This window comes from Parasteatoda tepidariorum, chromosome 9 (assembly GCF_043381705.1).
Source record: "Parasteatoda tepidariorum isolate YZ-2023 chromosome 9, CAS_Ptep_4.0, whole genome shotgun sequence".
Lineage (NCBI taxonomy): Eukaryota > Metazoa > Arthropoda > Arachnida > Araneae > Theridiidae > Parasteatoda > Parasteatoda tepidariorum.
In genome coordinates this window covers 62433773-62449183 of record NC_092212.1, presented here as the reverse complement: position 1 = coordinate 62449183, position 15411 = coordinate 62433773, and the positions used below count along the sequence as shown (strand labels likewise).

General features: G+C 28.2%; 1 protein-coding gene across 6 annotated transcripts in view; it reads right to left on the bottom strand.

Moving 5' to 3' along the window:
• LOC107441879 (Talin_middle and talin-RS domain-containing protein rhea) overlaps window positions 1-15411 on the bottom strand; it is a 407839-nt gene that overhangs the window by 17964 nt on the left and 374464 nt on the right. For all 6 annotated transcript variants that reach the window (XM_071185660.1, XM_043048367.2, XM_071185656.1 and 3 more), the window contains 21 exons: window positions 15093-15221; window positions 14111-14194; window positions 13371-13598; window positions 12640-12759; window positions 12358-12555; window positions 11361-11500; window positions 10728-10821; window positions 10557-10646; window positions 9901-10023; window positions 9673-9816; window positions 9134-9295; window positions 8145-8285; window positions 7857-8038; window positions 6906-7038; window positions 6315-6416; window positions 5044-5214; window positions 3708-3854; window positions 3517-3621; window positions 1516-1782; window positions 1017-1186; window positions 648-831 (listed from right to left, as the gene is read on the bottom strand). In XM_071185660.1, the coding sequence (XP_071041761.1) occupies window positions 648-831; window positions 1017-1186; window positions 1516-1782; window positions 3517-3621; window positions 3708-3854; window positions 5044-5214; window positions 6315-6416; window positions 6906-7038; window positions 7857-8038; window positions 8145-8285; window positions 9134-9295; window positions 9673-9816; window positions 9901-10023; window positions 10557-10646; window positions 10728-10821; window positions 11361-11500; window positions 12358-12555; window positions 12640-12759; window positions 13371-13598; window positions 14111-14194; window positions 15093-15221 (3114 nt within the window). The remainder of the gene's footprint in view (window positions 1-647; window positions 832-1016; window positions 1187-1515; window positions 1783-3516; window positions 3622-3707; window positions 3855-5043; window positions 5215-6314; window positions 6417-6905; window positions 7039-7856; window positions 8039-8144; window positions 8286-9133; window positions 9296-9672; window positions 9817-9900; window positions 10024-10556; window positions 10647-10727; window positions 10822-11360; window positions 11501-12357; window positions 12556-12639; window positions 12760-13370; window positions 13599-14110; window positions 14195-15092; window positions 15222-15411) is intronic.

The window sequence follows — 15411 nt, the reverse complement described above, 5'->3', positions numbered from 1 at the left end:
GCTTTAAAAATGAAAAATATAAAAAACATCAAACCAAAACATTTTTTGGAAAATGCAGCCATTTATTTAGGATATTTTTGATAAGAAATAAAATTTATTTAAGCATAACAACTTTTAAAATTCTCTTTCTGATGGAAAATTGGGGAAAAACGGATATCATTTTAAAAAAAAATGTCAAATCACTTTAAAAAAAACACACACACCTTAAAACAGAATGATTTTCAGTAGCTTTAATTCACTAATTTCCTAAAGCAACTTAGCACATGAGCAGATACAACACTTAGGTAAGAAACTAAATTAAAATAGATCTATATAGCTGTTTTGCTATTATCATAATGAGCAGAGAAATATACTAGTTAAAAATAACAAAATATTTAAAAACTCAATTGTTAGTTATTCTATTAAGTAATTAAATTATCTAGTAGTTAAAAAACTCTTTTTGAATTAAAAAAAAAACAATTGAGTGCTTGGTAATAATAGATTTTACTAAAAAATTGTTTGCAGATTTTTTAGAATAGCATTTTAGTGCTATTTTAAGAGCATCTGGACATAGACAAAAAGTACATGGTAAAGATAATAATAAAAAAAAATTAAGATTTAGAAAACATATTTATTATAATGTGCAACAAAGAAAGTAAGTTTCGTACTTGGGCATCAGAGTTGTTTGCACCAAGAGAAGCAGCTCCAAGTTTAACAACCTCAGCCAATTGTATGATAGTGGTAACAGCATTCTGGGCAGCAACAGCAAGTTGTTCTTGGCTGGAAGCAGCTCCAGCAACAAGAGTCTTTGTGTCTTCCACAAGTGCTTTAGCAGTTTTTAGAATATTCTCCCTGCAAAATTAAACTAAACGAGTTAGATAATTGGAATACATAATTTTTGAAACAAATACAATGAAAAGTTCCAAATTTTATTTTGATGCAGTTGGTAGTATTTTAAAATAGCTTGTCATGTTTGATATTTAAAAATAAATCATCAAAAGAATCAATGTAACTCAAGATAAAGAGTAAAAACTAACCTATGATCTGAAAATGTTTCGTTCTCGTTTTCAGCATGCAATGTACCAGCTGTTGCAAACATAATAGTTGTATCCAGGTCACCAATTATTCCACTGACAGTGCTGGCGGCATTGATACAGGCTTGAGTACCTCGAGAGCCAGCTTGTAATGCTGCAAGCACAAATGAAACCTGAAAAAGAACAATTCTGTTAAACACTAATATACTGCAAAACCAAATACAGCTAATTAAAAGAAAGTTAGGATTATTTTGAGTGTAATTTGAAACTAAATAAAGTTATATTTTTCAGTACTTAGAACTTAATTCTGTACAATTCAAACTAAGACTTAGAAAATAGTAGTATCTTTTCATAATACTGTGCAGCCCTTAAGTAGCTGTGAGGTCCAACCACCAATTTAGTAATTATGACGTTTAAATGTTCACTAAATTTTTTGAACATACATTTTAGAAACATTAATGTGAAAATAACAAACAACGTAAAAGAATTCTTTAACACTAACTTTTTCAGTGACTGTTCTGGCACTGTCTGAAACATCTCTTTGACTATATGTATCAGAAGGATTACTCTGGCAGGTACCAGCAGCTTTTGTTAAATCAATGCATGCAGATCCCAGATCTTGAACACTTGTCTTGATTCTGTTGGCAACATCAAGATTAGGCGTTGATGATATGGCTCCTCGTGTATCTATGGCAACATTTTCAAACAGGTGAGCTAATCTTCCTGCTAGAGGTCCCAGCTGAGCTGCATCAGTTCCAGATTTGACAATCTGAAAAAAAGAAAATAAATTTATTGAAATTTAGATTATCAACTACTTTAGAAAAATCGGAAATAAATATTTATACAAGGCATACAAACATAAAATAGAATTTTTTCCTTTTTCTTTAAATTAAAGTAAGCATGATTTGCTTCTAAAATAAGTTTAAAACTTGTTAACTGAGACATTAAATTCAGGTTTTAAAATGGTCAAGCTAAATGGTAATATAATACTTTAAAAAAATTATAATTTACATTGTCATTTTCTAATATTTTGGGACAGTTCTAAAAATACTATTTTTTATTGTTCAATATATTTGTTAAAACAATATTATTATAGTAACTACGATTAGAACAAAATATTAATACAAAATTAAACAATAAAGGAGTATTTCTTTTAATTTTTGTGCTTTGTATTCAATTCTTTATTTTCATATCATTTTGAGACAGATTGCATTCAAGAATTTAACTTCAATGATAGAATGATACATTGTATATACATTTGCAATGCAATCAATAAATACATTAATTTGAATTAAACATAACTATGATTAGAATAAAATATTGTTACAAAAATAACATATAAAGGACTAGTTTTATTCCAATGATAGAACTATATCAGGGTGCGTAGCCAAATCTTTGAATCAAAAATAAGCACTTTTTAAAAACTTTTCAAGCACTTTACAAAAATTTTCAAGTACTCAAAAAATTCAGATTCAATCAATGATATCATTGAAAAACAAAAACATTTTATAAACAGTTTTAGCGTTAAAAAAAAAACCCCAAAAGAAACGGACGTAAATCGAAACAATCAGTACTTTCCCTCATCACCGAGTGAATTCAACTTGACCCTGAACTCAGAACAAAAGTACCCTTACCCCAGGGTTTAGGNATTTAGTAAAATCCTTTAGCAAAAATGCGAAAATGCTTTGTTGAATTTTAGCATTTTTGAGGGGTCTTTTCGCATTTTGCGAAAAAAGCTACCGTAGCGGAAACCCTGCCTTACCCCCTACGCCAAAAAAGTGTTAGAAGTAAAATAGAATAAACAAGAATAAAATTAAAAGAAATTAAAAAGAAAAACATTTCATAAAGATTTGAAGAATTGGAGCACTCGGGTTTCGGTTGCAAGTGTGCGCGCATGCGCAAGTCTTAACGTGGGTACGACATGAAGTTCGCGTGAATGATTACGTAACAAACACTCCATTTTTCGTGAAATGCATGGGATCCACCAGATATCACCGAGGGGAAAAAAAGCACTTTTTAAAAACCCCAGCTGAAAAAAGCACCTTTAAAAGCTTTTAAAAACGAAATCCCCAAAAAAGCACCTTTAAGTACTTTTTACAAACGCTACGCACCCTGTATATGTATATACATCTCTAATGCCGTCCGTAATGTGCGGCTATTGGTTTAAAATTTAAGGTTTTCATTTTCACATTGTTAGGTGTCAGAGTAGAGTAAGTTATATATATAATTTTAATTCATAAATTAGAGAGATGGAAAAATTTATGAGGGGAATAATTACTTTGATTTTTACAATAGTGAATAAAATTTTTTTAGCATTAATATTCACAAATTTTTAAAAGTAACTAAACTTAGTTTTTGAAATATAAAATATTTGGATTAATTAAATTAAGGGTGCAATTTTGTGTTTAGAAAATTTTTAATTCTTTAATAAAAAGTGCATTTGAAATAAATGAAACACAAACAGTTAGTACAAAATATAAATCAGATTGTGCAGCATATTTACCATTTCCTGAGCAATCTTGGCTATTTCTTTTGAATTAGTCACCATTCTAGTTTGGAAATCTACAAATGAGCTTTCTGGCACTTCAATTCCATCCCTCTCATCCACCTGAAACAAGACACACACATTTGATTCTAGTTTCATAGTAAATAGCAACTCATTTTAAGAGTGGCAATTTCATTAAAAAAAATTACCTTCACAATTGCTCTGTTGATGGTGTCCACTAAGCCAGTCACAACGCCAGCTTCAGTGGCAGCACATTCCACAGTACGCATCAGGTCATGCAGAGCCTCTTTCATGCCATCAGCAGATTCATCCAGTTCACAATGAATATGAGAGGCCTGTAACAGAAAAAAATATAATTTAAATATCTTTGTTAAAAACTGCTGCACAAATATGAAATACTCCTTACAACTTTAATACTGATAACATTTTCACACAATGTAAGCTTACAGACATGAAACAGATGCAAAAAATATTTATTGGAACAAGTCAGTGAGTATGTGTTTCTCACCCATTTTGGTTTTACATTTCTATAATAAGTAAAAAATAAAAAAATAAATAAATACTTCACAAGCTCCTGCCAAAAACTGTTTAGATAAAAAAAAATAAAAAAAAGCACTCTATTTACTACATAGATGACAAGTTAAAATGTAATTAGTAATAAAACAATAAATTGTACTGACACTTCTATAAAATACATTTTCGAGTCTCTAAAATTTTGATGCTGTCAATCACAGTTACCTAAATAATTACAGAAACTGGTTAATGAGGCTAGATGCAAATGAAATAGTAGCGGCAATATAAATATGGGAGTATCACAAAAGAATGACCAGATTTCAAATAGTAATTACTACAATAAAATTACACATCAATGATGCATGAAATTAAAAAAAAAAGTATTCCATTATTACTGTTTTTAAAGTTACAAACGTTCGATGTGCGATCCTTTTATTACACAACAAACATCTAACCTATAATAAAGCTTGTTTTATTGTCAATGTTTTCTAGTGCTGCAAAAATACACTCTTTAAGTTCTTCAAATGTTTTCAGCATTGGAGGTCTAAAAACAGCATCTTGGGCATGGGGGGAACAAATGCTTTACACTTAATCCCATTGACCCCCAAGATCTTAGGGGATTATTCTAAATGTTATTCTAAACTAAGGGGACTATTCTAAATGTAATCACTGTTGTCAATGCCAAAGTCACTACAAAATTGCATTTGCCACAATCATGAACTATTAATAATGTGAAACTACAAAAATGTGCAGAACAAACTTAATAGCTGATATTGAAAAGTTTGTGGTTTATTAAAAGGGTCAAATATCAAACTTTGGTAACTTAAAAAAGCAAACAAGCTTGTTATCTTTCTGGGAATCTTTATATGCCTAATAATTTCAAAAATATTTATATTTCAAATACATCATTCATTTGTGATAATTCCATACTTAGTTTTAATGTTATCAGCAGTATCTGTACTTTTTTTTTCTTCACAATTTTTGGTAATGTGATACAAATGTTGTACTTACTTTTGGATTTCCGCCAGCTTCTTTAGAGGCATAAATAAGCTGCAGTGCACATTCTGCAACAGTTTTTGTTTGATCCAGAAGTGCCATCTGTTGTTTTGAGTTAATAGTTTTTGATGCACTTCCAATTGCACTGTGGACGAGAGGATCAAAGAAGGAAGTCATTTGAGTCACCTAAAATTAGAAGAGTAACAATTAAAAACACAAACACATAACTTTAAAGAAATACAAAATAAAAAAACTATATATATATATATTGAGAGAGAGAATCAGGTAAACAAAAAACTTTTTAGAACTAGTTAAAAGGATTAAAAATGTATTAAAATTTTTTACATTTTTCAGAATATATCTTCTTTCATACGATACACATGAAAAGGAAGAAATAAGTATAATGAAATAGTTTCTCAGTAAATTTAAATTACATAAAAATTAACTAAAAGATCTATCTACATCTATCCATATAAACAAAAAGTTCTATTTAGATCTATATAAATTGATATTCATAAAGCAAAATTTACAATCCAATAATTACAGAATACCAAACAATTTATACATAATAAACTGCTAATAAAATATTTAAAAAATAAAAAATATTGTCTTTTAAAGATAATGTAGCAGGCAAAACTATTTATTGATAAAGGTTTTCAAAATATACACAAAATGATTAAAGACAGAAAAGGAATTCATTTTTTCCATATTAACCTATAAAGAATTACATGAATTCCCTTAGTAGTTTTGTAACAAAGTAAGACGTTTAAAAATTTCTTGTTTCAGTTTATTTAGTTTAAATATATTCTAATGAACTTAGTTGTCAAATTTTAAGGTTGAAAGTAGATCTTTTTGCAAGTTTAAGTTTGGTACTAGCAACCAAAATTTAGCAATTAGGTTCAAAAGAACACACTCCAATAACTAAAAAAGAAAAAAAAAATCTTAGTAAGTAAACAAGGAGGAAGGACCATAAATTTTTTTTTCTTTTTTGTTATAAGAGGTATTAAAAACTAAATATTTAAACAAAAGCTTCAAATTCTGGTATGAGATAATAAATACTAAATTATATGATAATTAAATGTTAGTGTAAGTTTATATAAATACTAACCTTAACATTTCACTCATCAAAGGTAAGCTACAAGAATAATAAACTTTTGCTATAATTCTCAATATAAATAGTAGTTTTGATTTTATGAAAGTTTTTAATGATAAGATATTACTCACAAAGTGTTCATATACAACAGACAGTAAGAAAAATTTCTTTTTCAACAAAAAAATTAACTTACTAGATGACCTAATTTCTCAGCTTCCCCCATTGCTGCAGTACGTACGCCATCAATCCTCTCCAATATTTCAGATGCAGATGATTCCATTTGCTCTTGATAACCCTATAAAGAAGAGAGAAAAAAATAGCAAAATTAATTTATCTTGTTAATACAGATTAACATAAAAGTAAAAGCAACAGAATTTAAAATCAAACATAAATATAGTGAATCTTACCTTCTGAGATTTCTGAAAAATTGCAACAGATAAGAATTTCGTGCACTTTAAATCATTACATAGTTTAAAAATGAAACAGTAACAATAACTACACATTTGAAGAAAAAAAATATATGTGTATGTAGGGAGGCTACAAAAACTGAAAAGAAAAGTTTCCTGATTTTGAAACTTGTGGCATAAATTTTATTACTGTTTTTTCAGTTCTGTATTCCTCATGATTCGCATATGTAAAATACATTATGAATCACTTTTATAAGCTACTGATATAAAATATTTTTTAAAAAAAATTAAAGTTTTTTTTTTTTTTTTTTTAAATTGAAAGTTTTAACATATGTGGTTAAAAAAAAATGACCATTAATAGAGCATGTAGAACATACCTTCAAACTGTGATCCTTTCGAGGCAAAGAATTTTGTCCAATAATACTGAGTGAAGCTCGATCAAGCTCACGAATACAGGAGCTAAGCTTTTCAATTGCCGCATCACATTCTTTCTGACCAGGAGCTTTATCCCTAAAATAAATAAACACATATTAGTTTTTGTCTATGCTTAATAAACTAGTGACCTTGACATACAAAAGGTAAAGTATTTGATTGTGCAATCAGGATTTTAAGGTTCGTTAATTTTTCAATACTTGAATAAGAAGTATCGAGATTTTACTTTAAAAAATAGTTTACTTTTGCTTTGTCATAGAAGTTACTTCTATTCTAAGAAGCTAAGAGTTAAAGAAATCAATTTAATCAGCAGAGTTCCAGAAACTTTTCAAAGTCAGAGCTCAAAATACAAAACTATGTTTGCTTAAATGCTGCCATGTAGTTTAATTAGTCTTTGAATGGATTAGAGATAACAAAAATATATAACAGGAAATTCTGACAAAATGTTATCATTACGTTTTAATTACACACACCATGGTTAAGCACCTAGCTCTGACTTTCAGGACTATCTTTTGATAGTTATGAAAAGATTAAATTGTATTTTTTACCATTTTACAGAGAACGTGAACAGTATCTGAGCTGATGCTCTGCCGTAATTTGGGTGGCTGACATCCTTCAACTTACACATCACACAGATAGGTAAGCTTCCAGAAATAACAGATTTAAAGTGTGTGCACTTTGCTGCAAACAAACACCTGTTGTCGCAAAAGCCAAATTTACAATTCCGCAGCTCTCCATTAGTGGTGAGAGCAATATCTTGATTAAATGTGCCACTAGATTGCCAATATTCAAACTACAGAAATATTGCAAAACAATTTGCAGGTTATAGAGAAAAATAAACACTGAAATGCTGGATTTTAAATTATTTATCAGATGAGCAAATAAACTTGACTCACTTAATGGATGCCACAAGTTTCTTTATTGAATCTGAGACATTTTTGCTGTGACCAGCTAAAGTTTGCCATGTTGGAGGGTCACGTGGATTCACAACTAAAGATTTGGCAGAAACTATCATATTGCAGGAGCCATCAATGATATTTTTACCAGAAGAAGTAATAGGTTCTTGTGCGATTCTCGCCTGAGAAGAAAAAATAAGAATCTTAGAAGAAAGCTTTTGAAAATTGTTATAAGAATAAAGTGAACAAGAAAATATTGAATTGTCAGAAGAAAAGAAAAAAAATTACTTTTGGACTGATTTTTGCAGGTACACTTGCAAACTCTGGAGAACTTGCAAAGGTGGTAAGGTTTTCAACTGCTTCAACAAGAGGCTTAATGGCTGTGGATGTATTTTGCCTGTTCTTTTCAGTTGGATCTTGATCTAAAGCCTGATGATAATTGTTAAAAATTACTTAATCATACCGCAAAAAATCAATATAAATTTAATAAGTTAATGATTAATATGAAAAGTAATTTATGCCAAAAAAGTCTCAGTGATGAAAATATAATTAAATTTTTTTTTACTTAATTTGCATTAATTGTAATTTTTTTAGTCTTACAATTAATTTGTATTAATTGTAAGAAACTAAAAAAATCCAAATAGCATTAATAATTTAAAAAAATTCAATTTTATTAATGTCATTAGTTTAGCTCAAAAACTGGTTTAAACAAGCTTAAGTAAAAAGAAGAAAAAAAAGATTTATTTTATTCAAGAATTTATTTTATTCAAGAAAAGGAATTGTTTCAAGAAAATGTTGTTCATATTGTTTTGGTCCACAATAAATTCTCCTTTCTATCCTTATTAATTTCTTTTTGGTTGCTTTTAAAATCGTAAGCATATTAATTTGCTTCCCATATAATGCAAGTGAAAAAAGAAATACATTGAGAAAAAGAACAAAAATTTGGAATTTAATAGTGTCTTAAAAGTATTAATTTTTAGAAGCAAATTTCATAATGCAAAATGCTTTTGTAGGAGAGCTTTTTTTTAGTCAAATAAGAAATGGCATTCAAAGCTAAGCTTCAAGAGAAAAAAAATATAAATAAAAAAATGTGGCAATTTCAATTGTCCTTCTTTGGTATGAACTTCTGAAATAGTTTGTTACACAACAATGAGGGGGGGGGAGGAAACATACATTTATCTAGAACATAATCAAGTTTATTTTACAATATTCTTTTATTACAGAAAAATAACAGACAATATTACATATTTAGTGCTAAAAGTAATATTTTTATATACCTTTATTTCTTTTACCAAATTGGCTGTTGCATTGGCTACATCTTTAGCAGATTGTACGAAGTGTCGTTTGGCAACTGGATTTGATGTTTTGGATGAGGCAATTCTGCAAGAATTACAGAGAGCCGATGTGTGTTTAGCGATTACCGTTGCAGCAGATAAAATCTATAAACAAAAGAATGCTAATTAGATTTTGATAGTTAGGAAAATTTTAATGATATCACATTTCCAACTAAATTTTTTAATATTTAGAACTTATTAAGGCAGTTCTTTGCATACACTATATTATAAATTCTAAGGACAAAGAATTTTATGAACTGATCTTATTTTGATTAAAAATAAAGTAATCAACTCATATCACATATTAGTTTTGATTTGCACAGACTAAACAGTAAGGTAAGTAATAAATATTCAAGCAATGAATATGGCAAAAAATCCACATTACAGATGAAATCTAAAGCATTTCTTTAGAATATTCAACAAAAACATATAACTTTACTATAGAATATACTAATTCAGTATAACATTTAATTCAAATTTACCTGTTGTTGATTGCTAACAGAATTTGTCAGCTGTTGGCAAGCAGACTGAATTGCCTGATTTGCTCGAGCAAATTGAGCAACATCAACCAAACCTTGACGACCGGCAACACTTGAGGGATCAGACACTCCAACCAAATATGCAGCCTGAAATGTATTAGACAATAATTGGTATCTAGGTAATAAAAAAAACTTAATTTTTTAAAGAGTAATTAATTTTTTTAAACATACCTGGGCTGCAGCTTCAATTAATCCACAAACAGCGTTAGAAACATCATTAACAGAATGTCCAAACTGCTCCTGCTCATTTGATTTTGCGAAATTAGCAATTCCAGTCATTCCGTCACCCAAATTCTAGAGGGAGGGAAAAAAGTTAATTAAGAAATTTCATGATGTGTGAAAGTTCCAAGTGTCTTAAATAAAATTAACTCTTATGTTGACAAACATAGTATTTTATTAAAAATAGATGGCCACACCACAAGGAATTTTACTGTTATTCAATATGAGTGATTTCTTGGCCATGTGATACCATGTTATAGCGATCAGAATTAGAAACCCTGCGTTTTAACACAGGATCTTTTTAATTGTTATTAATTATTAATATTTTTAAATTTAAGATTTATCCCAAATCCCACTAAGCTTACAATCACTTATGCCTGTAAAGAAGAAATCAATCATCATATCAATAAAAAGTAAGTAAGTCTATTGAAAATTTTTGCAAAAGTGTGAAGGTACCATCAAAACTGTGGAGGCTATTTATCCAATATGTAATTTCATACATAACTAAATAAAAAATCAGTTTTTTTAAACAAAAACCTGTTCTTTTTTATCAAAAGTTTTTGTGTGAATTATGAGACTTACATAAATGAATTATTAAAATTGTTTACCTTGGATTTTTCAGTTACAGCATCTAAGCATTCATAATAACTAAGGTCATTGATGGGTTCTACAGGATTGTCTAAGAGAGGTCGCATACTCTGGAAAAGAAAAAAGAGAGTTATTTATGGGTAAAGAAATGAAAAGATTTTAATAATGTCATAGAGGTTTAGTAGGTATACCTGTATATTTCTGATAGCATTATCACATTCTTTTTGTCCAGGTGTTGCTGATGTACAAACATTTATTAAATTATTTATACTCTCTGTTACAGACCTATGAAATATATTTCAGAGTTAAAAAAAATAACACAGTGAATAAAGGCATAGTTAAAAATGTAAAAGAAATTTTTTTTAAATTAGTCCTTTTTTTATGGAGAGTAAAATAGTGAGTTTGGCTACTTCATGCATTAAGAAAGTGAACTACACTAATTTGCTTTAGATATATAAGCATGAAAAAAGCCTTATTGTTTTACTATTATCATTCTTATAAATCAAATATAACTATAAAATTACCATATTTATCTAATTATATATTTTTATAATCAATCAAATTAAGTTTTTTTTTATTTCTAAATTTCTAGGCATTTTCCAAGTCATAAATTTCTTTGAAACTAAAACAAAAATTAAGAAACAAAATTAATTTGTAAAAATTTAACTTTAATTGCAGCTGTTACATCCTACTTCATACAATTACATACTCAAAGATAAAGTAATTTGGAAAAAATTAAATTTTAAAAATTTATTACTGATAACATTTATTTTTAATCTTTACAAAAGTAATGAGCACAGAGTGAGTTATGATTGAGTTATTACCTTGCAGCAGCGGCAAGTTGGTTTTTGGCATTTGGTGCTCCAGGATCTGCAGCTACAGATTTAGCAGCAACTAAGAGTTTGCTAGACACCATTGACACATTTTTGAGGCTTATGACCATAGAACTACGAATTTCAGTGTCCTAAAATTAAAACCAGCTATTTCAATTTGATGCTAGCATTTCAATACATTTAATTAAATTAAGATAAAAGACCAGTGCTTACAAAACCATCAAAAAGATGCTAAAAATATAATTTATCACAAAAAATAATTAAATCTGTTTGCATGTAATAAAAAACGGTTTGCATGATTACAAAATAATAAGACAATAAAAAGTAATAATTTCCTAATTAAGCATGTAATTATTGTACTACTTGATCAAATTTTTTCAAAAAATTCACTACTATAAACAGCTAAAAAAAGCATGGGCTGCCAAAATATGGCCATCTAGTATTGCCAATCAGGCTAGCAGCCACAAGTCTAACATGCGATTAATGATATTAAATTATTTCTAAAAGCCCCCAACGATGTACTTTGGCACTATAAATAACTTATTTGCTGGCAAGTTTCAAAATGAAATTTTTAAAGCTGCAATTTGTTGGTTTGAATAGCTAACCTGGAGGCAAATGTGTTAAAATACTTAATAAATGGCAAAAGAATAAAAATGCTATGAAAAATACATGCTAATAGTGAGAAAATCACATAATTTTCTAAGTCAGAAAAAGATCGTAAACCTCATTAGTCCCAAAATTATAATGTTGCTATGTCTTGGTTTTTTGGGCTTAATGGAGGAGTGAATGCAGGATGAAGGCTGATGCATTTGGGAAATCCTGAGTGAAAGATGTTTTTTTTTTCAATTATTTTTTTTGTAAATCAACTTTTTTAACATTGTTTTAATGGCTTTCTGTAACTCAGTAGTTACAAGTTAAAATTACGTAAGCTGTACAGCAGTTGGAAGTCTTTATCTTTTTATAATAATGCAACAATTCTAATTAATACCTTAGTTCCACCAATAATTTCGACTCCAGAGTCCAACAGCTCATTGAAAGCAGAACCAAACTTTTTGGAAGAAGTGGCCAAGTGCGCAGGAGAGCCTTTAGAAGCCGCAACAACATCTGTAGCAGCCACATTCAGATTGGCGGCAGCATTTGTTAAGTTGCTCTGCAGCTCTCCATAAGACTTGTTGGGATGTGGAAACTGCAAAATAAAAAGAACTCAGTACAATAAACTTTACAATATCATAGCTTTCATATTGACAATAATTTAAATCAAATAACTTACATGTCCAGAGTTTAGGATCTGGCTGGCATCGGTTATGCTTCTAATAGCATCATCAACATCTTTTTGTCCTGGTAAGCAATTTACGCAGTTATTCAAAGCATTAGAAACAGATTTTGCAACCTAGAAAAAAAAAGTTTCACAATGAGAAACATGGTCTTTGAATATTAAGATCAAAATAAAAAAAAAGTGCTTTAAACAATATGTGTTAAAAGGTTCTCATAAATTTTTTTTTACTTCAAAACATAATATAAAAATAGCTTTATCAAAATGCTCATCAAAACAATGATAATAAATTTTCACAAAAAAATTTAAAATAATAATAATAATTTTGAGATTTCAATTACTGAAATCATTATTTAACATAATTTAAGTCACAGTTAAATTCATAAAAAAAATCAAAAAAGAAATATTGTTTATTTTATAAGTTTCACAATGTTTTCCAATTATTCTTTTAATAACACAACATTTCACAGTAAATTTAATCTTCTGACATGATTTAACTTATAAAATTGACGAGCATCAAAATTGCAGAATTTCTTTATACATAATTTTATGGCCTATTTTGATTTAGTATCATTACATATGTTGCTTTTTCTACGATTCCTTTCAAAAATTTTGAACTAAGAGAGATGCGATGTGAATATTTAAATCATCATCTGAACTTCTAAATAAAAACATAATAATTTTTGAAAGAAATTAAATATTGATATTTTAGAAGAATAAATACAAACCTGAGTTAATCTTTGTTGGATGTCTGGATTACTTGGATTATTCATAGCTCTTTGCGACTCGTGTATCAACAGCGTAGATTTGTCCATCACATCTCTGGCATTGTCAATTATTTTCAACTGAACATCTTTGTCATTTGTGGTGGCAGCAACACCTCGAACAGCTTTCGTTAATATTTTAAGTGCACTTCCAGTATCACGAGCAGCGATTCCAGTGTAGTTTTCATTTCCCTAAAATTAATAGAATATAAAAAAATTAAGTTAATAAATAAAGATAATCAAAGTATTTCATTTCTATTAAAGAAATTGTGCACAACACATTTATCAATTAATGATATTATGAATTAAATGCTGCTATATGGAAATTTATGCAAATGTTTTTGTAATTTTAATCATTCAAGAAAGAGTACAACATATAAAAAATTTAAAAGTGCATAAAAAATTTTTTTTCTTTAGCAGAATGGTTATTTTTTAGTAATTGAAGACTCTAAGTGACAAAAATTTTAAAAAAGTTAAAAATCAAATAAATTAAAAGTGAGAAAAAAACAAGAAAAAAGAGAAAAGCTGAAAAGAGAAAATTTCTGGATAATGAGAGAGTTACTCATTCAATTTTTTCAATTGTTCCTTGTCATATCAAGGGTCCTATTATTTTTAAAAGAGTGATACAAAAAAAAAATTTAAATTTTTGCAGACAAATAATTCAGATAAACACTATATTTAAATGAATAATAGTATATATTTACCTGGGAGGCTGCTGTTAACAGCTGAGCCATTGATGAGCCCACTACTTTAGATATAGAACCAAGTTGTAAAGCAGAATTTTCTAACTATTGGAGAAAAAAAAGATAACACTAATTATTAGTTACGGATAACTAAAACATTGAATATAAAATAAAAACAGATTTACTAAAATACTTTTCATTGCATGTGAATTGCAAGAAAAAATATTGCTAGCATAAATTACATTTACATAAGGCAGGTCACAATAGTATGAGGGCTGTAGACTCCAACTCATAACTTAAAATGTTTAGCTACAATGCTCTGACTTTCATAAAAGTACAATGGTATCAAATTTCAACTGTACAAGTTTAAACTAAAGGATTTCAAATACGTTAAAATTATCTAGGAATAATATAATAACGAAGTTCTTAATATATAAAACCATACTTTTAGATAAAAATAAAACTATTACTACAAACATAAAAAAATTAAATAAAAATGACCACAAAAACTTTTGTTTGATTGAAAAAAGTTATAACTTATCCAAAAATTAATTGTTGAATGATTTTTTTAATAAGACATAAAAAAAAAAAACCCAAATAGCCTGATCACATCTAACTTTAATCTTCTTCGATCTGTAGTTTTTTTTTTTTTCCTTCCATTTTTAGAAGTGTACAATACATAATTTAGCAAAGTGATTTTTTTTAAAAATCTACAGAAATATAACAAATTCAAAAATTATTTTAAAGGGGAAAAAAAAAAGAGAAAACTGACCAAAAAAAAAAAAAAAAAAANAAAAAAAAAAATTTTTGAAATTGTAGTTACAATTCAAAAATCTCATTCCTGTTTTAAAGCAATTTGTTCCAAAAAAGTAAGATGAAAATTATACCTACATTAAGGAAAAAAAAAGGCAATAAGTTTGAAATGTGAATTCTATGTTTATTATGTTAGAGTTAATACAGATAGGGAAAAAAGAAAGCAACTAAAATAAAAATGCAGTCTTACAGTTTCACCAGGTAATGGCTTGAGATTCATGTTCTCTGCAGCTCTCCTAAATGCAACAAGTTCATCATCTAATCCTCTGATGAGGTCTAAAGCATTTTCTAATTCTAAGCTTCCGCAAGCTTCTTGGGCCTACCACAATGCAACACAATTAGTACAATATACACAATTTAACAAAAAGTAATTCAAACTAACAGCAGTGACAAACTTTATAAAAGAAATTAAATAACTAATAAAAGAAATAACATATTATTTATTTTTTAGTTTGTTTACATGCTTAAAATTATAGTTACCAAAATTACCTAAAAAAAAAAAAAAAAAA